Here is a 22,271-nt window from a genome sequence, read left to right as displayed (position 1 = left end):
AACGAAACTTTTAAAGAAATATTTGGGGATATCCAAATAGCTTCTCTTGATGAATCATCGTGGAAAGACGATCAAAGATCAAAAGTCTACTCATTTTAACTCGTATTCAAATTCAAATTTCCAATGCTACAAACGTACAAAAACCCCGAGTAGGGTTTTTACGAATGTGTATCTTATCAATCTGCTTTCATTTGCACAGATAAAATGAAGATATATTTGATCAAGATGAAATCTGATCCGTACTCGCACCTATGAGTCATGTCACTATGGAAACCCATTAATTCTGTAGGGTAAAGGGACATGAAAACAGAATTTGTTTGAGTGAAAAAATTAGCACTGAGTTTGTGATTGTTATTCGTATTGTTTTGTGATTAGCAAAGTTCAACTGTGGTAGAAACGACTAAAAACAGTAAATGATGTTCGATGGTTTTTAAAGTTCAATAAATCGAAAATATAATCTTTCATTAATTTGCTTGGAAATTTAAAAAAAGGGCTGTTAGAGGATAAAACCCATCCATTAGCTTTTTTTTAAAAAAAAACCTCCAAAACCCCCATTTTCTTAGTTAAACACAGGAACCCTTCAGCCAAATGAGTTGAAAGTGCATTTTGTATTAAGAGCTAATTATAAAATTGATAGACAGGGGTAGCTTCCCCCAAACTACAATTTTTAGTTTTCAATGTAAATATATATTTCGGGAGCAGCTTACCCCCTTTATCAGTACAAATCTACTAAAAATAATTGCCATTATACAGTTCTTTAATACTTATTCACTAATTACTTAAATTATTTTTAAAAATTGTTTAAACTATCAACCTGATTAACTATTATATACCGCGGCAAGTATTATTAATTTTGAGGGAATGTTGAATGTGTATCTAATAACCGCGTCGCGTCTTCTCTCAAAATTTCTAAACTTTCCCTGGGGTCCAAGGTTGTCGTTCGGTTTGTATGACGCAAGAGCTCACAATTTTCCCGCTAAAGGGTATGGGCTGCTTCGACTATATGCACTTCCACTGATGATCCTATGCACAACTTTTGCTTCCGAACACTACTTGCCGCTTCCTTAATGTGTTTATTAAATCTAGTCGTTATCAGGCCTTAAGTCTGTCCTATGTATATCTTATTACAATCGCTGCACGTTATTCGGTAGATCCCGCTTTTTTCCTCCGCTGCCAAAGGATCCTTAATGCTTCCCAGTAAATTCCGTAAGGTGGACGATCGACTCAAAGTTACGACTTCCAGTTGGTACTTTTTTACCCAGTCTGGTGGTTGCCTCCTTCTGCTGCGAAAATAGTGTTGTATAGGCATATCTATTGTGTTGCTTGATGTTCCTTACGATCAGCTTCTCAATAGTCTGAGGGTTATACCCATTTTTAATAGCGGTGTCAATAATATGCAGTCGTTCCCGCTAGAGTTGACGATATTCAGATTCTACCTCTAATGTAAACTCGATTTTACAATGAATCTTGTTTATAGAAGAGATGACCATGTCGATATCGTCTCTTCTAACAATCGCAAATACGTCGTCTACACACCTAAACCATATTTTAGGCATTATTCCCTTCGAATCAATTTCTTCTTCGATCGATGACATGAATCCTTCAATGAATAACGGCGAGAGGGGGTTCCCCATCGCTATTCCCGAAGTAGTTTTGTACAACCTATCCCGAAACGTAAAATAGTTTTCGTTTATGCACAGTCTGGCAAGGTTGGCATAGATTCGAACTTTTCTTCTCCATTCCGGGTCAGCAATCTCTCGAGTTCGAAAATTGCCTCTTTCACTGGTGTGTTTGGAAACAATGCCTTCACATCGAACGATATCATCATCCCGTCCTTACCCATCCTCTCAATGCGTTGCAGCTCCTGTATTAGTTCATGGAATTAGCCACTGAATACTTACTATTCGTCGTCCCAAGGGCATGACACTTATTGATCAACCACTTGGCGATGTTGTACGTAAGTGAGTTCGAGTCCATAATGATTTCTTACATCTCGTCCCCCTCCTTGTGGATTTTCCGTTGGCATCTGATTCTTGCAAGCGCACGATTAGGCATTCTTAGTCGCCCAATATTAGCGAATACCACACCAGCTTCCTTCAACGCTCGATCGACCCTTTTGATAGATTCGGGAAGCGGGTTGTTTCGCAATTCGGAGAAGTTTCCACTCTCCAGTTTCCGAAAAAGAGCCTGGTCATACTTCCTCAATCTTTATCCATAACGACGACGTTGTTCCCCTTGTCCGCCTTGAGAAAGTATAGCGGCTCATCACGAAGTTCGCGTATTGTTTTTAAATCGCGTTTACAAATTTTTAGCGGCGCGTTATTCCGAATGATTTTATTTATACCGAACGAATTTCATCCTTAGTGTTGTTATCCATGGTGACGTGGTCGGGCTCCCGTAATGGACAGCACGGCGTCGAAACCGCTAGTTGTGGGGCGGTTCGACGTCTTGACGCCACGACGAGCAGGAGCATTGCCCCGCCTGCTCCAGCTGTTTCGCCACAATCTGTGGTGATCACTTCCGCAGATTCGCGTAGGCAGCGGATGAAATGGAGTGAAGAAATGAACCTCTTCATCATCCGCTCCTACTACGAAATAACGGCGGGGGCGGTTAGAACCAGAGATTCGTCGAGCGTTTCCTGCAATTCACGCACGTGACTGTTAGCGAGTCGCGGACCAGTACCGCTTTATAACTCACAACGACACAATCCCAGCTATCACTAGAGAGCGTGTTCGACTTGAGGTACTCATAGAAAGGTGGCGGCATCAACAACACACGTCGCACTGCAGGCAACAGTTTGAGTACTCGCCGAAGGACTCTTCTCCACCGTCCAGGTGAGGTTTCCACTGAGGTTCGGGACGAATTCCAGAGAGTGTGTATAGAATCCTTGGAAATGGATCCTATGCATAGACCAGGTATTCCCAGGCTCTATGCATCTCCAGCAACTCCGGGAATTCTATTTCCAATCAATGATGAGATTGCACCTCAGCTGTGTGCTAATATGTCGCTGCTGCAACTACAATCGCTTATGTATTGCGGTGCAGATGCAGCTATCAGATTGCACCGTCAGAAGATTCGCTTTCGCGTTATCGGTTTGAATGACCGAAGAGACCCACTATGGAAAATTCATCTGGAACGTCGGCGGGACTCACTAAGGCAGGACATTGCTAGTCTGATTCAGATCAGCACTGGCAATGCAGACGGGTGAAAAATAAAGCGCAGAGGGTTTACTATGTCATTATGATGGTATGGCGAAAGTCATTCCAGACGTGTCTAGAATGCAACATACGCGAAGAACCAGCGGAGCTTCTCCAGATCTCTAAACGAATCCCAACAGACCGTCCAGACAGTACAGTTTTCGGTGACGGAAGCGAAATAATATTGGGGTGGACTTTGGGGGTTTCCCGCCCAGCATGGTGAGCATGCTGAGTGGACCACCGCCGAAGGCACCCACCATGTCAATACGCCTAGCATGAATTTTCCGGATGTTACCGAAGAGGAAGTTCGACGAACCATAAACAGCTCGAAGAACTGGAGGGGCCCAGGTCTGGATCGGGTGCAGAATTTCTGGTATAAGAAATTTACCAGCGTACACAGTCGGTTGGCACGCAATATAAATGAGGTCATGAGTCGGCTGGAGGAATTTCCACCCTTCCTCACTGCGGGAATTACCTACCTTATTCCTAAGTAGGACACGGTGTAGGACCCCGCAGACACAAGGCTGATTACTTGCTTACCAACCCTCTACAAATTCATAACGTCCATTATTATTAGAAGGGTATATGCGCACCTCGAGACCAACAGCATTCTGTCCGAGGAGCACAAAGGCTGCCGAGTTGGGTCAAGGGGTGGCAAAGAGCAACTCATTATCGACTCGATAGTTGTAGGACAAGCAACTAGAGGCCAAAGAAACCTCTTTAGTTGCTATATCGATTATGTCAAGGCTTTTGATAGCGTTCCGAATTCCTGGCTAATCGATATCCTACATCTGTATCGCATTGATCCGAAACTAATAAAGTTTTTGGCGACAGTCACTGAAGGGTGGCATACCACCTTATCAGTGCGTACATCTGATAGTGCTAATACCTCAGAGCCCATCTGTATACGGAGGGGCTTCTTCCAAGGGGATTTTTTGAGTCCCCTTTGGTTTTGTATGGCACTGAACCCCCTTTCATGGCTGCTGAATGATGCTAGAAGGCATGGTTTTGCATTAAATAATGGCCTACGTACTAAGTGCGAATTGACACACTTGATGTACTTAGATGACATCAAGCTGTATGCTGGTACTGACGACCATCTTAGAAGTCTGTTGCCGTGATATTCGGATTGAGTTTGGATTAGACAAGTGTCGAATCCAAGTCATCCGCGAAGGTCATCACGAGCCGCATGCCGGACATAGTATTGGTGACCTTCGCATCGAAGCTATGACTTAGGCAGACTTCTACAGACTTCCGCAAGGAACGCATGCTCGAGTTGGTGATCTGAAGGATGCTCTGCTGTCCGAATTCCTGCGACGTGTAGAGCTGGTGCTGAAATCGCATCTCTCGGGGAAGAATGAAATAAGCACGTTAAATGTATTCGCTATCCCTTCACTGGCTTGTGCATTCGGAATGTTGCCGTGGATGAAGACCGATCTGGAAAACGTCCAGCGGCGGATACGGACAACTATGTCCAAATTCCGAATGCATCATCCAAAGTCTGCCGTGGAGCGGCTGAACCTGCCTCGTGATATCGGAGGTAGGGGCGCGATTGACTGAATGTTATGAAAGGGGTTCCAAAGAATTATTTTGTTTTAGTTTTTTAGACATTTGTATATAAATAGTTTATGTAGGTATATAGTATATGCGTGCTAATGAAGTTGGTGGGTAATGTCTAATTCAGATAGGTATATTTATACATTAAATCAGCCGTATTTAATGTACGTACTATATATGTACATATAGATGCTTTTGTGCACGAAGTAAATCGGAAATATAGGTACGATCAATTTATATACGTGCATATATATGTACAGTATTTAAAAATAGGCAGTTTGTTTGTTTAGGGTGAGGATAATATCTATGGCTGCCATATGTACGTATGGCTTGTAGTTTGGAAAAATGTGAATGAGTATGTTGGATTTGTAGCTATATACGGATAGAAAAATATACGTTGAAGTTTCTTACATAAGATGAACACAAAACCTTTATACCCGAAGCGCGAGCTTCCGGTATTCCGACTTGTTTGTATCTGTTGTGTTAAATTCTTCGCATTTGCTTATAATATTAAACTCAGAGTGTAAAGTGTATGAGGTTGACTATTATCAATACCGGGCTTTCCATCAAATGATTTATTTAAATCGCTTTCTAAAAACTAGAGGGCAATGGAATTTTTCACTATGTGACACGGAGCTGTCATGCGTTCGTAGCTCCTCACATCTTCTTCTTTTTCTTCAGTCTTTGTCCCGTTCACAAGCGGGGTCGGCTCGTCGTGATCGGTTTCGCTATTTTATTTTATCAAACGCCTGATGAGGATGCAATTTCGTTGTTTCGGTCCGCCTTTTGGTCGCTTACCGTCGATCGGTGCAACTCCATATCCATCACGGATATCCTCATTTGTGATGTGATCAAAACGTGTCACGCCACTAGTCCAACGTAACATCTTCGTCTCCATTACCGCAAGACGCCCTTCATTGTCTTTTATAGTTGGCCAACACTCACAACTATAAAGAGCGGCAGACGGACGACATAGCAGCAAATTTTATATTTGAGACGTTCGCTGATACGTCGATCACCAAGAACATCAGTTGTGGAACGCCACTTCATCCAGATCGCATTAATGCGTGAAACAATTTCATTACGCAGTTCTCCCTTGGCTGATAGCTGAGTTCAGTTCTGGGCAGGTTACTGCAGCTGACAGCGCTGGGCAATTTAAATATCTCGAGTCAATGCTATCAGCCAATGGAGAACTGTGGTATGCTCATTACAAAGGGAAACACAACACCTATTATACCTGAAATGTCAAGCTTCCGGTTTCCCGACTTGTTAGTTTTAAGTTTACTTTTGGCTAATATCATTTAAATTATTACATTGGAGAAGAACTAAAGTTTTGATTTAGGGATTCCTTTTTCGCCCTCTCCTACCTTGGTCCCGCGAACTGGAGCTTCAGCATTTGCGGGCGGACCTTCAGGATCATTTTTTTAGGTTTCCAAAATAGCTGCCCCTGTGGGATTTAAGGTGGGCTTCCAATGGTAAAACGAAGAGAAACGCGCGTTTTATTATCGAAATAAATAAATCGAAACCATTTGTGGGGCGCTTTACCCTACGGCCATTTCTTGATAGTCATCTTTTGCACTACTTCATCTACTTGTTCCAAAATTAATCCCAGGTATGATATGCATTTCTTATTTTCATTCAAACGTATATCCAAATATATGTATAACCACGAGTTTTTTATTTACTCAGTCGCTATTTTCCTAACACTGCATGTTAAAATGAAATGTTAAATAACCTGTTTCAGATTCAAATACCTTGACATCGCGGCTTTTTTAAAGCCATACTCAGAATAATACTTCCACTATTTTCGCAGTGACTGAAGTGCTAATAAGACGAATTGTTTTAACAGTTCTTGATCATGTTTCGTAGAGTTTATTTACATTCGCTGCTATTGTTTGTGATAGTTGGATTTTTAAGATTAAGGTTGTCTGTAAGTCAAGGAGTAGACGATGGAGATGCTAAAATATATTATCCTTCTGACGAAACAAAGTACGAGGGTAGTTTATGTGAAACAAGTGCGGGATTGAGGGGTATATGCAGGAAGCATGAAGACTGTCCTGATGCCACTGAAAAACAATCAAAAAGTGATTTGTGCTCGTTCAACAAAAATATTCCAGTTTATTGTTGTGCTTTAGATTTCGTAATAAATGCTGATGTGAGATTTGGTGATGATGAAAATAATGATGGAAGTGCTGTAGGGAATACACAAAGAAAGAAAGTTCCACCCAGGCCAGTAGAGCAAAGTATAACTTCGAGAAAATATATTTTAATTTATAATTGAATAAAATAAAGTAATTGTTTCATCTGTGGAAAACTAGTTTGTAACCGTTACTACTCCGATGTAAGAGAAGAGGAAAAGAAAAAATCGAATGGCGACACAGTCCCAACAACAGCGCAGTCACTATCATATATGGTGAGTAAAATATATGCATATCATTTTCATTACTTAAGGTGGAATGAACATGAGCGGTTGCTCTTTTATAACCATTATTCGCATTGCAATTGCTTCCAGTGAAGTTTTAATTCCGGTTAGAATCATGCAACTCAGTAAGCAAATATGTATATTCACATATATGTAAAAGACGAGGATGGAATATATTAAAAAATGCTAAGAAGGTGAAGCTATTGACCATACACATATCTAAATACCCATTACTTTCGCCAGGGTTTTTTTTTAATTTTTATTATCCCCATGTGTGCATACATTACCTGCCTGACTGGTGTGTTAAACTTGAATCTATTAGGTTGTTGCAAATGAAATGTCGGATTTTTCAATGAAGTGAAGTTAGTTACGACTTTAATGTTTAAAACTGTCGCAAGGTGACTCTGGTGGTATGGGATAATTGAGTATAAATAGTCGTTAGGTCGATCAAGGAGTCATTTCAGTTTCAATCGTCATTGAAGTTCCAAGTAAAACTCAAAGAAAAAAGCATGGAAGGGAGTCAAAAACGTCTACTTTTTCTATATGAATTTAAACTTGGTCACAACGCAGCGGAGGCAACCAGAAACATTTGCAGAGCATTTGGAGCTGACGCAGCAAACGAACGAACGACACAGCGGTGGTTCGAAAAATTCCGATCAGGCGACATGACCCTCCAAAGTGAACCTCGTGGACACCCAGGACCATCGATCGACAACGACGAGTTGCGTTTGATAGTGGAATCTGATCCCCGATCATCGATTCGTGACATTGCAGAGAAAATAGGCGTACACTATTCGACAGTATCTCGGCACTTACAACAGCTTGGAAAGGTGAAGAAGCTTGATAAGTGGGTTCCGCATGAACTCAACGAGCAAAACATGGCGCTGCGAATGGAAATATCCAGTTCTCTACTCAACCGCAACAGGAACAATCCCTTTTTGCGCAGAATAGTGACATGCGATGAAAAGTGGATATTGTACGACAACCGTCGCAGATCAGCGCAATGGCTAAATGCCGATCAGCCTCCATAACACATGCCAAAACCGAGCCTTCACCCGAAGAAGGCAATGGTAACTGTTTAGTGGTCTGCATCTGGAATTATTCATTATTCGTTTTTGGAGCGTGGTGAAACAATTAATGCAGAGAAATATTGTGCCCAACTTGATGAAATGCACGAGAAATTACGTGTTCAGCGGCCTAGATTGGTCAACAGAGATGGAGTGATACTGCTCCATGATAACGCCCGACCTCATGTTTCCAGAATGACGGTCCAAAAATTAAATGAATTACGATATGAGACTCTTCCTCATCCACCATATTCACCCGACCTCTCGCCAACCGACTACCACTTTTTTAAGCATTTGGATCACTTTTTGGCGGGCAAACAATTCAGCAATGAAGTAGCTGTCAAAAGTGCCTTTGAAGAATTTCTTAGCTCTAGAAACCCAGACTTTTACGAAACTGGAATAAATGCCCTTGTATCTCGTTGGGAGAAGTGCATTGCAGCTGCTGGTTCTTATTTTGACTAATAAAATTAATTTTCATAAAAGTTATAGTTTTTTGAAATTTTACTCAAATATCCGACATTTCATTTGCAACAACCTAATATTTGCAATTCATCTCAAAATAGCATCATATAATTAGTTCTCCGTTCTGGATGTTTCAAACTTGAAATATACATCTATTTAAAGTATTTCTTTGGTAGCGTCCTCCTCCTCAATGACTTCCATATTTATATATGTGAGTAGCATTTTGTGCAGATCATCACTCTGACCAGTTATGCAATGGAGTCCCACTTACAAGGATGAGGATTCCACAGATAGAATGATATAAGGGAAGAATTTATCTTTATGGGGAATGCAACCAAAGTGATCGTTATGAACCATTTGACATTTTACTTAGCGTTATTTACTAAACATTCCCATTTTATCTAAAATTTATAAATATAAATTTATATATGATAGTTTACATGTATGCTATAGGTTGCTATTTTCGTTTGGACCGGTGCACCCCAAACCACTATATTGTATAATGTCAATATCACAATAATATAAAAAGTTTGACATGCTGAAAGTTCATATACATATGTATATGTCGAGCGCATTTCCACTAGCTGTCAAGTATTGGATAGGGATAATCGGTCTAGAACCAAAAATGTACTATGATTGGATGCTGGAATGTGTGCACGTTCCTCGACAACCTTAGTGAGAATTCTCAGAATTCTCGCTTTCCCCAATTTGAGCGAGAATTTTAGCGGTATAAGCTGGACATAAGATAATTGGATTCCGGAGAGTATTCCTCTCTCTCATGCCACACTAATGGCAATGTGCTTTTGTACTCTGGGAAGCCCAATAATAGCAGATGCGAATCCGGTGTCAAGTTGTTTCTGACGGCAACCGCAAGGTGTGCTCTCCTGACCTGGGAGCCCATTTCTGACATGTCAAATTCTGGTCACAATTGTGCAATGTTACACACGAACTCGGACTTTCGATATAGTGGAGAAGCATGCTTTCTACAAGCAATTACAAACAGTTCAGGGTAGGCTTCCTAAAGGTGACTATGTGACCATGCCAAAATTAGCTCTGACAGGGTTGGGGAGCTGCGACCCCTAAATTCAACATCAACGGCTTGCATAATCCAACTGTCGCTCGACAGTGGGAGAGCTATGTTGCTGATCAGACGGCAGCAACACTAATTAACCCACATGAAAATATCGAAAAGCATTGGGTTACCATCAAAAATGCTCTTTTTTGGGTGCTACGTAGGCCGTCGGCCTCGTCCGGAAAGGCCGTTGTAAGATCTAGTTAACTGTGGAATCGTGAAAACGGATCGATGAAAGGAGGGGCTTTAAGGCTCTTTTGAGCGTGTGAGCAAAATCCCGAGAAGTTCAGTGTAGCGTGCCTTGCTGCAGAACGCAATAATTTCAGAAGTGTATACCGCATAACAAAAGAACTTGTATGCGGTCGCAAATGTTTCGATGGTCCTGTGAAGGACGCCAACGATCGACTTTTCATCCACAATGACGAACAACTGAAGAAATGGAAAGAACACTTCACCACGGTTCTCAACCGTATCACATCCGGTGAGGTTGCTACTTTTGCGGAGGAAATGGCTAGTCACCGTAGCATGCGTATACGGGCTGTTCCTCCAAACAGTAGAAAAATGATTTAAGCCTTCGATGCACTCAAACGGAGTAAAGTCGTTCAGCTTAACGGCCTCTCCGCGGGATTATTTATCGCTGCACCTACAGTTACTGCAGATAAGTTACTTCCACTCATACGGAAATCTTGAGAATCCCAGGTCTATTCCAGAAAGTAGAAGTAGGGGATGTTAGTTAAGTTCGTAAAAAAATTCAATGGACGATGACATCTTTCCTCAAACGCCTCGACTACACTGATCACATCTGCTTTTGCTTTCTAATTGGGTCATGGACCTTTGCCAAATTGCTCTGAATTTAGTAAGAGAGACAAATAGAGTTGGATTGAAGATAAACACCAACGAAATCAAGGTCAGTCTGACGGGTCGTCGCACTCTCCCTATCTACATTAATGAACAGAGCATCGAAGGTGTTGGTCAATTTGTATATCTGGGAAGCATGATTTCTGCCGACGGTGGCACCGAATTGGATATTTCTCGACGCTAGATCCGCTTTTGCTTCTCTGTCTAAAATCTAGAAATGCATTTACCTCAACAGCGAGAGAAGTTGTGACTACCTGTGCTAGTGTTCTTTGGTTCAGTTGCTATATGGGAGTAGCACATGGAAAGTGAACTCTACTGTTACTCAAAAGCTCCAAGCCTTTGCCAACACGTGGCTACGAAGTATCATCGGTCAACGCACAGGCCTGGGACTCATATGCACTGTGAGCGAGAGGAGAGGTGAGAGGCAAGCAGATATATTATAAGTTGAAAAACGTATCCGAATGGCTTGGTGGTTAGAATGGTAGGCTGTCATCGTGGAAGGTAGCGGTTCAAATCTCTCTAGTCGCAGAGGGATTTATATCATGAGTAGGTGTCGAATTCCAGCCAATTCAACTGTGAATAAGCAGCTGAGTCAAATCAGGATAATAAACACGCAAGCGCAATGCTAACCACATTGCCTCCTATAGTGTACTGCAGTCCTGTGGTGTATCGTTACAAATTAGGCACTTCAAAGCGCTTCAAAGCCCAGACCTAATTGGATTGTGATCATCATCATGATCATCAACGGCGCAACAACCGGTATCCGGTCTAGGCCTGCCTTAATAAGGAACTCCAGACATCCCGGTTTCGCGCCGAGGTCCACCAATTCAATATTCCTAAAAACTGTCTGGCGTCCTGACCTACGCCATCGCTCCATCTCAGGCAGGGCCTGCCTCGTCTTCTTTTTCTACCATAAATATTGCCCTTATAGACTTTCCGGCCTGGATCATCCTCATCCATATGGATTAAGTGACCCGCCCACCACAACCTGTTGAGCCGGATTTTATCCACAACCAGACGTTTGTGGTATTGCTCATAGATTTGGTCGTTATGTAGGCTACGAAATGTAGGGGGCCAAAGATTCTTCTGAGGATTCTTCTCTCAAACGCGGCTAAGAGTTCGCAGTTGTTTTGCTAAGAACCCAAGTCTCCGAAGAATACATTAGGACTGGCAAAATCATAGTACAGTAAGAGCTTTAACGCTATGGTGAAACGTTTCGAGCGGAAACAGTTTTTAGAAGCTGAAATAAGCTCTGTTGGCTGCCAACAACATTTCATCATCATAGCTGGTATTGGTTGTGATTTTCGACCCTAAATAGGAGAAATTTTCAACGGTCTCAAAGTTGTAGTCTCCTATCTTCATTGTTTTCGTTTGACCAGTGCGATTCGATGTAGTTCTTTTGGTTTTGGGGTTGGCATTGCCACCATATACTTTGCCTTGGCTTTATTGATGGGCAGCCCAAGGTAGACTGCACATCTCGGGTTGTTTTTCCCATGATATCGATATCGTCAGCGTAGGCCAGTAGTTGGGTGTACTTGAAGAGAATCGTACCTCTTGCATTTACATCGGCATCACGGATCACTTTCTCGAGGGCCAATCGTAGACCTTTGTTGAAGTCGAATGGTCTCGAGAGTGATCCTGCTGCTTTTATCTGGCCTCGCACATTGGTCAGGGTCAGCCTAATTAATCTTATCAATTTCGTCGGGATTCCGAATTCTCTCATGGCTGTGTACAGTTTTACCCTGGCTATGCTATCATAGGGGGCTTTAAAGTCGATGAAAATATGGCGTAACTGATGTCCATATTCCAACAGTTTTTCCATCCGCAGAGAAAATTTGATCTGTTGGTGATTTGCCTGGAATGAAGCCTCTTTGGCATGGGCCAATGATTTTCTGGGCGTATGAGGCTATTCAGCCTAGCAAGAAAGCAGAGAATATCTTATTGATGGTACTCTACAACGTGATACTTCCATTATTGCTGCACTGCGTGATATCCCCCTTTTTATGTATGAGACAGATAATGCTTCTTTGCCAGTCATCAGGTCACTTGGTGTAATTGGTCGCTACCATATTTAACCAATTCGACTTAGGGCTTTTAAGCCGGTGGATTGCACGGACTGTTTCTTCTATGCTTGGCGGTGGCAGCATTTGTCCGTCGTCTTCAGTTGGGGGGACGTCCAACTCGCCGATATTTTGGTTGTTGAGCAGTTCATCAAAATACTCAACCCATCGCTCCAATATGCCCCCTCTGTCGGAAGTCAGGATGAACATCGAGGTGTATAAGGCTTCATCCTGCTCACTTTTTGGTAAAACTTGCGCAGCTGGTGCGGTTGCTCGCTGTACTTTTCTAGTTCACAAACTTGTTGGTTATCCCAGGCTTCCTTTTTCCTTCTTTGAAGTCGCTTCTCCACTCGACGGAGTTCGTGATAAGTTACTGCGCGTGCGTCTGCCAGCCTCCATTAGTGTTTGTCCTTCATATGGGCGTCAACTAATTGATAACCATGATCTACAAGAAGCCATTACTTCCATGACTGAGATATATATATGTATGATTACCAATCACCCCTATATCCTAGCGGGCTATGGGCCGTAGTTGACGATTCAGTGAAGTGTGTTTCAGATCTCTAGAACTTCACGCGAATCCTCTATTTTTCCTTGCATTACTGTAGATTCCAATAATTTTGATGCAGGGTTATTAGTTCAAGGTTTCATTTATATATTATTCAGTAGTTCAAATGTATAATATGGAGCATTGAAAAGGCAAAGAAAGTGGAACGAGGGTAAACATTAGACTGCTTTGAAAGCGGCAAAAACGCATTCAATATTCGTAAAGTATCATCTGCTTAAATTTTATTTGTTAACAACAATATGTTTATTTTTCAGAGCATTCTTTATCTTAAGCCCAAATATTCGATTCAATCCAATTTGTATACGCAGATATTTTGGTGTATACCGTTGGCATTGAATCCCTTCCACAAGGCATACCAAATGATGCTGTGCCTATGACGTACGGGATGAGGCTGCCAGGCTGCTGTTCCTGCATTATTAAAGGTCCTCTAACTGATGGTAACTAGCAGGATAAACGAAATGAAAACTACTCTTTTGTTAGAATATCAATAAGATTATTTACTTGGCAACTAGTATGATTTAGTTCTGCCGCACAAAGTTGAGATTCCATTATACCCATCGAAAGACGAGCATATTTCCCGTAAAAGTCTAAACATTGATCATTAGGATAAAGTTGGTTTTGTATTCGTAATAATTTAGCATTTTTCTCATCTTCTGAAAATAAAATATAGAAATCAAATCTTCGGACATAACCCAGTAACGGAGGCATTACCCACGCTGTATAATAGCGAAAATATTTCAGAATCAGGTATAGAATCCCTATTCCAAAGGCATGCTGGGCGATTTCTGTAACAATATATAATCCAAACTTACTAAGGTTCTTAGGAGAGAGATCTTGAAACAGACACGATAACGCTTTGCAGCAAAACCGTGAACTAGGACTAGACTTCTATAGCTTTTGTACTTACCGGACTTCGTTTTCCAATTCATAAATTAGAATGTCATGATAGACACCACCCTTTTCATATCCAGGATGTACGCTAATGTTTTTTATTGGAATTCCATTATCCAATGTCGCTGATAAGGGTAGTTCTTGACTACCTAACAAAATATGCGAGGGCTGCTTCCTGGAAAATTTAGAACAATATAAGGGGAGACCTTCCCAGCCATTCAGCAAAATCTCCATATTCCGATCTTTATCTCTTACCTTAAAATGCAGTGGGCAAGGCCAATAACATACTTGGGGTCAATCAAAATTCCACCGCATCGATAACTAATAGTCCCGTTTTCATTACTCCAGCCGACGGCTGCCTAAAATAAAAATATTTCAAACACGTTTTCTGAAATTGACGAATATCTTTACTGCTAGGTTACCATGTAAGGGAACCGAGATCCATCAGGTTTGTCATTTTCCTTGTTTCCGGATGAATAATAATGTTCGCATTCTGGAATAGTAAATAAACTTTTTCTGGTTAAATCAGATGCTGACGAAATTGTGGTATAGGGCGAGGGAAATTCAATGGAAAGAATATTTTGGTAAACGCTGCATCACTTTGCAATACCGCAAAAATATCGAAACTGGATTTCGCCTTTTCGTTCTTTTTTCTCAGGATACCGCCAATTGCTGAGTGGTTAGAGCGCAAGGCTGTCGTACGGAAGGTCGCGGTTCAAATTCTTGATTTCTTTCTTCTCCGCTGATCGAAACGTGGTTGTATTATTCAAGTCATCCTTGGAAAAAGCTTGACCATGAATATTTTGCCTTCGTATCTGAAATCTTCCCGCTTTATATTCTTTGCATTCCTGTTAATGTTGTGTACTATTTATACACGTATCTGTTGGAGTGACCTAACGCTCGTATCTCTCTCTGGAAATTATTCTTAAAAGTCACTTCTTCTATTTTTTCATAAACAATTGCTTGGCAATATAGCTCACTGCTATTCTAATTCAGGATATTTCCCTATTGCATTGGTCATTCGTACCGTGAAATGTATATTCACATTCATTGATCCTGAATCTCAAATTCAGTTGACCATTGGAAACTCGTATTTCTCGTTATGAAACCAACATTCTCGACATCCCTATTTTTCATAAAGTGTCCATAATACATAGCTCATCACGCCCACAAATATTGGAAGTATATGTTCGTTGCATGCTGGTGGGATTATCTATTATTGCTTTAATCGTTCGAACGTCAGACTTCCGCTCCCGGCGGTATTGTCCTCATAGTAAGAAAATTTGTTAATTAGCTCGTTTCGATTTTGAAAGGTTTTCATCTTACGGACATCACTTTTCACTTTTACACGAATTCTAGTAACATCTGGAGTTCTGCTGATCTTCATTATAATATACTTCATTTTTCTATTGCTTTATTTGGCATTGCACAGAATTCCTACAGGTCAAAACCCTCAAACATCAATTGTAATGATTCAACAGGATGGGGCAATGGTTAATAGACTTGGGGAAATCAGAGTCAAGCTAGGGAGGAATGTTATTCCATAAAGTTAAAAAGTTGGCAAAATTGACCATGAAAATTTTCTTAAATACTGAAGCTCCACGAATGGTTCCGTCGAAGCAGTTGTAGGCCTGTGTGCTGGCCAAAGGGGTGTACTTTCGAAAACTTCAGTTCTCATCTGTCATTTACCAAAACTTGTCATTTTAACGTGAGAGAAAAGAAAAAATAACTAGAGCTTGAACTACAAAAAAACAACAGAAAATGAAATAACTGACTGAAAATAGAACAAGTCGGGAAATCGGAAGCTGGACGCTTCAGGAATGAAAGGTTTTGTATACTTTTTTTATAAAGACATTTGAGTGTGAATTTGTCCCATTAGTACGTAACACGTAACATACGCATATATTATGTAAGAATATCCACTTTCGGGTGATATTGACATTCAAAATCTTGAATTTCCAAGGAAGTAACAACTTTGACCTATTATAACTTTGTTAGTAATGGCGCGATTTCCATCAAGCTTAATAGAATTAAGCCTATAGCCTATATTGCTGCAAAATTTTGTGGTTCTAGGATGAACTTAAAGGGGGGTTCTGCAGCCAATTACCGAAAACTATAGTACTATACTATTATTAACTTTGTTTGAAGGGATATCTGTAAGGAAGGTATTTCGGAGCCTAGCCATCGGTTGGGCAGTTTCTAAGAATGGCCCCGTTAAATAAATTACCACTTTCGACCCCCGAACTCCCCGCCTTCCCAACAACTGTTAAAAATAAGATAAGCTTCGGATAGTGCTAACCTTTCATTTGATACCCCACAAGATATATTTAGTGAACAAAAAAGTACACCCCCATTTTACGTGTAAGTGGGACCTCCCCTTAAATTCGACTTAGCAGGATATAACTCACTGTATGCGTAAACGTTCACAGTTCCCACCTTTCGACCAATTTTGATGTCAATCGCTGCTACAGTGTCCGAGAAAAATGCGTGTGATGGTCAGACAGACCGACAGACAGACAGACAGTAAACCGATTTTGATAAGGTTTTGTTTTACACAAAAGCTTAACAAGAGGATATTATTAAGTATTATAGATAGGATCATTTGAGCTTAAATACTTGGCACTATTATTATGAAAACCGCATTGTCACCCCCCCCCCCCCCCCCTCCACAGTGAAGTTCGGAAAAATTTCGATTATGATGTGGGGATGCAATTCAAGTAAGGGCGTGGGTGAAGAATCCAAGAATAAATTTCTCAAAATAATATTCCTTTAACATAGTGTGTTTAAAATTTTTTAAATATTGGCTACGCGGTTTCGATCGCAGGGCAGGTGCGATCTCATCAGACGCTGCCTCTACCCTGCGGAGCAGCGTGACCGAAAGCGGCAACAGGTGGCAATTGGCTCGTTTATATGCAATTCAAAACCCGCCAAGGGACAAGCTCATCCCAAAGCAAAATTCATTTTTATTAGTTTATTAGTTGTAGGTTCAAACAAATGCGATTTCGGTCGTTGTAATTCATACCCTTGGCGGGTTTTGAATTGCATATAAACGAGCCAATTGCCACCTGTTGCCGCTTTCGGTCACACTGCTCCGCAGGGTAGAGGCGCTGAGGCAGCGTCTGATGTGATCGCCTCTGCCCTGCGATCGAAACCGCATAGCCAATATTTAAAAAAAAAATTTTAAAAGTACTGGGCGCTCGCCCACGAAAGAGTAGTCCGCGCACTGAATAGCAGAAGTAAGTTGCTTCTCAAATATGTGCAGCCCGCCATCAAGTACATGGTCATGGTCATCACTTTTGTGATATTATATAGATCAATTACCCATCTCTAAAATTTATAGAAAAAAGAAAAAGATATGATCTTGGTGAGCAGACAACTGCCAGTCGACAACTACTATGTTTTAAAATTCATTGAACTTTTCGTAAAATTATGCGATTTATTGCATTCTTGTGGTCCATAGCTCGTTTATGGGGTATCTTCATTCGTTCCGAGAATATTCCAACCTTTTTGAAATCAAGGTCGTTGTAAAATACAAGAGGGTAGCTTCGTCCGTATTTCGTGCAATGAGAATCAAGAAATAATCACTCAATCAGATAATGTGATGCAATTCCCAGCTCTGATCATGCGAAAAAATAAATAAAGCCTTATACTCACTAAATTTTCTTCTATATGAGCAGGTATAACTGTTTCTGAGCAAAATTCTTGTGAGAGACAGACTGACAGACAAACGCTGAGGATATTAAATCCTTAGAGTTTTAAAATTCAAATAAATTGGTATCTTATTTAATAAAATCCTTCACTTATAAGAAGTTTAAAATTTGATATTTAAATTGGGTGTTCTACTATTATAACTTTACCCTCTAAGGAATATGCTTTAAAATAGTGACATAGGCTGTCGTTATATTATATACTTTCTAAAGTAGCAAAATTGCAAGTAGCACATTTTAAGGACTTACTTTCTTCACTTATCGATTTCAATATTTGCACGTTTACGGTAGCAAATCCGGCCACTAAAACTGGTTACAATATAAAACTATTATTGAATTTAATCAACAGATTTTCTCTGAATATACCACTCATCCAAACACCTAAGCCAAGCACAAAGTTCATCCTATAACTTTATTTCACAATATGAACGTACTGAAATCGAATTCAAGTTGAAATTAAATCACCTCAGACATTTTATACTGATTCGATTTAATTTCACAGTTTTGTTTTATAAACAAGTCTGCGAAGTTGTTATGCTAATTTTTGGGATTAGATTGGTCTTATTTCCAGTAAACGCATCTCCGTTATTTATCATTTTCAAGTTAATGTAGTTCCAAGGATTTCAAGCAGTAATACTAATGGGACGAGCAGGCAAATCTAGAATAAAAACATAAGTGCCAAATAATCGTTTGCATTCCTACGGGGTGATCAAATAAAACCATTTTTTTCAATACGATTTATTGTATCTGTTGAAAAATTTAACTTGATTGAGGGTGAAGTCCAATTTTATACGTTTTGTTATGATTACTTAGCATTCTTTAACTAAGGATCCAACTTGAATTCAAGTTAAAGCATTTACTTATTTTATTAGCAATTATTTTTATTATTCACGTATTGTACGGGCTAATATACATAATTTAAGGCGAATTTACGAAAACTACAATGCGCGGCGTAATAGTCCACGATCAAAATAGCAAACACAGATCACACATCAATGATCAGAATTAAGGCTTGAATCGTGGTTACGAGGTTAATAAACAGACCAATTTCGTTGTCACGTTGTTAGATTAAAAAGCAAATAAGGTTTTGATCAAGTACTTGCCATTCATGAAACACTTCATTACCGCGAAATTATGGGACACGTCCAGAAAGTTAGCGTACTGGGGCTCAAAGAACCATATGGGTTTTCCGACATGATGGGAACACTGCCGTGTAACCTGACCGCTGTCCTTCAAAGTGGGACCAATTTGAGGTTAGTGCGTTGAAAATGTTTGACCCAAAATCATCGATCTAATCTTCCGCTAAATGCGAAGTTTGCACTGTCATCCAGTACTTAATTTCGAAAAGAAAAACTTCCGTTAGGATTTTAATGAGGGTAAAACTGTTTATAAGAGTTGTCCACCAGATGCCTGAAACTAAAACACAGTATCAAAATTGGTGTCCAACTTTTCCATACTACGTCAAAAAAATTAAAACCACAATTTGAGCCGAAGCCACTTGAATCCAACTCGTTTGGATGGGATGTTTTGAATTACATCCCGCATTCACCTGCCTTGGCGCCTTCAAATTATCCCAGATAGATTTATGTGTGGCAGAATATCCGCTAGTGGATGTCATACTTCCCGTTTGAAGTGGAACACATCAGTACCAAGGATTTGTTGTTTGAACATATAGGAGCGGCATTCACATAAAGTACGCCCCGTGAATTCCATTTCTTCATTACAGGTGGGACACGTATCAACTAGTAAAATCCCTATTCTGAACATATGGTCAACTAGTGAATTGTGGCCAGTCAGAATGCCCACCACACTTCTGCTAGCTCTGCTGCTTTTCGACAGAATAGTTTACTGTGTCGAACAGCATTTAGACTCGGCCACCTGTCATCATGGGTGAGTTGATCCCAGTGTATAAAGACAGACTTAGCCAATGCTACTGGTACTTCAATTGCTGCTCCCGGTGCTAGTATGAGGGAAATTGAACTCTCTTTTTCTAAGTCATTTCCCTCTATACCACAGTGACCAGGGTAATACCACCATGTTGAATCTAGAAATAGAGTTAAATCTGTTTCAATATTCCTGAAGGATTTTCAAGTTAATAAAGAGCTACTCAACGCCCTTAGCGGAGTCAGGCGATTACAATACGCCTGCCCCTCAACCACTCGTCAATCACTTAGGTTGACGCCCTTAGAATTGCATACACTTCAACCTGAAAACCCATTGCATACTGCCAAATGTTCTTTTTTACTCGAGAGGTAGGCTTCGGAACCTTGATGTTGAAAACTTCGTTATATTTCCCCACGCATTCCCTTGGGATTTCCTAGTTTCCTCTATATAAATTTAGTAATGCATTTAGAGCTGCGCTGGGTGCCGTGCTCATGGCACCGTATAGTTCTTTGCAGTGCAGCTAAGTGTATGGTTACAATTTTTTTGTTCCAACTTAACCCAACATACTACGAATGCATAAGCGAACATCGGCCTAATGATAGCAACGTATAACCACATTGCCTCATGTCGATGGGAAGGTCCATCTGCATTGTCCATAAGCTATGAGAACTCGTTTCAACTTTACCTCTGAATGTTTGTTCCAGAGAAGGTATTTATCTAGAGTGACTCCTAGATATATCACTTCTTCGCAGAGTTGGAGGATTGTACTCTTCATCTCTGGGAGGAAAAGTTCATCCATTTTCCTTTTTTGTAAATAACACTATTGTGGTTTTATTTAGATTTACTAAAAGTCTACGTCTAAGGCACCAACTGTCAATTAAGCCAACAACACCTTGTATATTTCTACACAACGTTCTGAGATCCCGGTCAACAGCTAGGACAAATATATCATCAACATAAGCTTGAGTGTATATTGACAAATTTTATAGTGAGTGGTTCAAAATACTCCCCAAAAGTGGCGATAGCACACCCATTTGGGGACGACCCCTCAATGCTTCTGCTGTTTGGTAGCGACCGACACCCACTTCAGCACACAGCACTCTCTGCGTTAGTATAGAAAGCATCAACTTAATTAAAGAATCATCGACACCATGCGCTCGGCCAGTATCACAAAGTTTTTGAACGATCATTCAATTGCCTCTTCAATGTCCACAGGCACCTCTATCGCGTAGTCACCTTTCAAAAATGCATCCTCTATCTTTAAAACGAAAGAATGATGAGCAGACACACAGGATTTTCCACGTCGTTAAGCATGTTAGCTTTCATTTAGTCGGAACTACGTAAGCGCTTTCTCGTAAATGTGACACTCAACCGGTCAGTCCAAATCATCCAACAAGAGTGATGTCAACTTGATCTGTCTGAAGTTCTTTGTGTTTGAATAGTCATGTTTTCCAAGTTTCAATATGAAGGCTACTTTAACCTTCTGCAAAGAGGAAGGCAAGTAGCCTAAAGCAAGACATATTAGAACAATATAGATGCTCTACCATATAAGATGCTATCTATGTCAGGTGTCTTGGAGTATTAAAATGATGGCCGCAGCCACTCGCAGTGTTCCAATTCACCTTGCAACATTTACATATTGAAAGTGTTGCAGGATCCGCTCTCTCCCTTCCACTTCTCCCATCAGTTCTCCCGGATTGAGTACTTCTAAGAGGGTCTTCATTGATTACAGTCCGAAGTACATGAAAGTACCATCCGGTTTTCTAAGGAAGTCCAACTTGCCTGACTCATCCCTTTTGAGGACTCTGCTCAGCCTTGAAGTCTTTCTTTCGCCTTCCGGTTTCGCACAGTACGCTCCAAAGTAATCACATTTCATACACTTAAGGATCCTCTTATATCCATACTGTGAGTTCCGAAAGTTTAACCAGTCTTCATCCTTATTACTTTTACAGGCACAATTCAGAAGTCGTCGGGTTAATTTCCTGATTTCTTTGCAGTTCTCGGATCCACCAAGGAACCATTTTGATGGGTTTGCTTCGGGAGCTAGAACAAGCCTTCTTACAAAACTCTAAAAGTGTCCGATTGAGAGTTTCCAATTAATCTTTAGTCGCCTAGGAAATTGCACTTTATTTTCAAGGAGTTTATTGAACGTTTTCCTAGAATCCCCTCTTTGTATTACATACTGCTCACCTGTAATAAACTGAATTCTAGGTATTGGCGATCTGGCAGTGGGACTTCCGCCACCCCTCCGTGTGTAATCAACTCAAACAGCTTTGAAGTGCAGATTGTTAGTTCTTCCATTTGCAGTTATGTGACCTCTAGTATTGGATTTGCTATTTCCCCAACAAATATCTTGAGCGTTTTCATCACAGTCTATTACGGGTTCGAGGCCACTTGATTTTGCATATGCTACCAGATCCCTCAGTTCTTGCATCGGAGGGGGACAAAAATAATCATAGGGTAAATAGGCGGAGGTAACCATGTTGTTTATCCTCTCACTATTAATTTGGTATTATAAGATGACTA

General features: G+C 40.6%; 2 protein-coding genes across 3 annotated transcripts in view; one reads left to right on the top strand and one right to left on the bottom strand.

Annotated features, from left to right (window-relative positions):
* The first annotated feature begins 6,547 nt into the window (after positions 1-6,547).
* LOC119651842 (serine protease snake-like) overlaps positions 6,548-22,271 on the top strand; it is a 28,967-nt gene continuing 13,243 nt past the window's right edge. The window contains exons 1-2 of the mRNA XM_038055640.1: positions 6,548-6,997; positions 7,073-7,167. Coding sequence (XP_037911568.1) covers positions 6,613-6,997; positions 7,073-7,167 — 480 coding nt within the window. The 5' untranslated portion in view covers positions 6,548-6,612. The remainder of the gene's footprint in view (positions 6,998-7,072; positions 7,168-22,271) is intronic.
* On the bottom strand, positions 13,457-18,329 carry LOC119651853 (serine protease snake-like). Of its 2 annotated transcripts, none has more exons than XM_038055655.1 (8): positions 18,228-18,329; positions 18,111-18,170; positions 14,577-14,647; positions 14,410-14,513; positions 14,171-14,329; positions 13,975-14,048; positions 13,765-13,913; positions 13,457-13,704 (listed from the first exon to the last, which is right to left on the bottom strand). In XM_038055655.1, exons 1-8 carry the CDS (start codon positions 18,262-18,264, stop codon positions 13,531-13,533), a joined length of 828 nt encoding a protein of 275 aa, XP_037911583.1. In that variant the 5' UTR covers positions 18,265-18,329; the 3' UTR covers positions 13,457-13,530. The 2 variants fall into 2 exon arrangements, with proteins under 2 accessions (XP_037911583.1, XP_037911582.1); XM_038055654.1 differs by having other exon boundaries at positions 13,765-13,916; positions 18,228-18,326.

The sequence above is a fragment of the Hermetia illucens genome, chromosome 3 (assembly GCF_905115235.1).
Source record: "Hermetia illucens chromosome 3, iHerIll2.2.curated.20191125, whole genome shotgun sequence".
Classification (NCBI taxonomy): Eukaryota; Metazoa; Arthropoda; class Insecta; order Diptera; family Stratiomyidae; genus Hermetia; species Hermetia illucens.
The sequence above is the reverse complement of the archived record's forward strand: the minus strand, read 5'-3'. Positions and strand labels throughout refer to the sequence as shown.

Bases quoted from the DNA above. Each gene is read 5' to 3' on its own strand.
- LOC119651853 (XM_038055654.1), bottom strand. From the start codon at position 18,264: ATGAACTTTGTGCTTGGCTTAGGTGTTTGGATGAGTG. The intron at 18,171-18,227 runs GTATATTCAGAG...TATTGTAACCAG, and splicing joins CTTAGGTGTTTGGATGAGTG to TTTTAGTGGCCGGATTTGCT. The intron at 14,648-18,110 runs GTAAGTCCTTAA...TTACTATTCCAG, and splicing joins GAAATCGATAAGTGAAGAAA to AATGCGAACATTATTATTCA.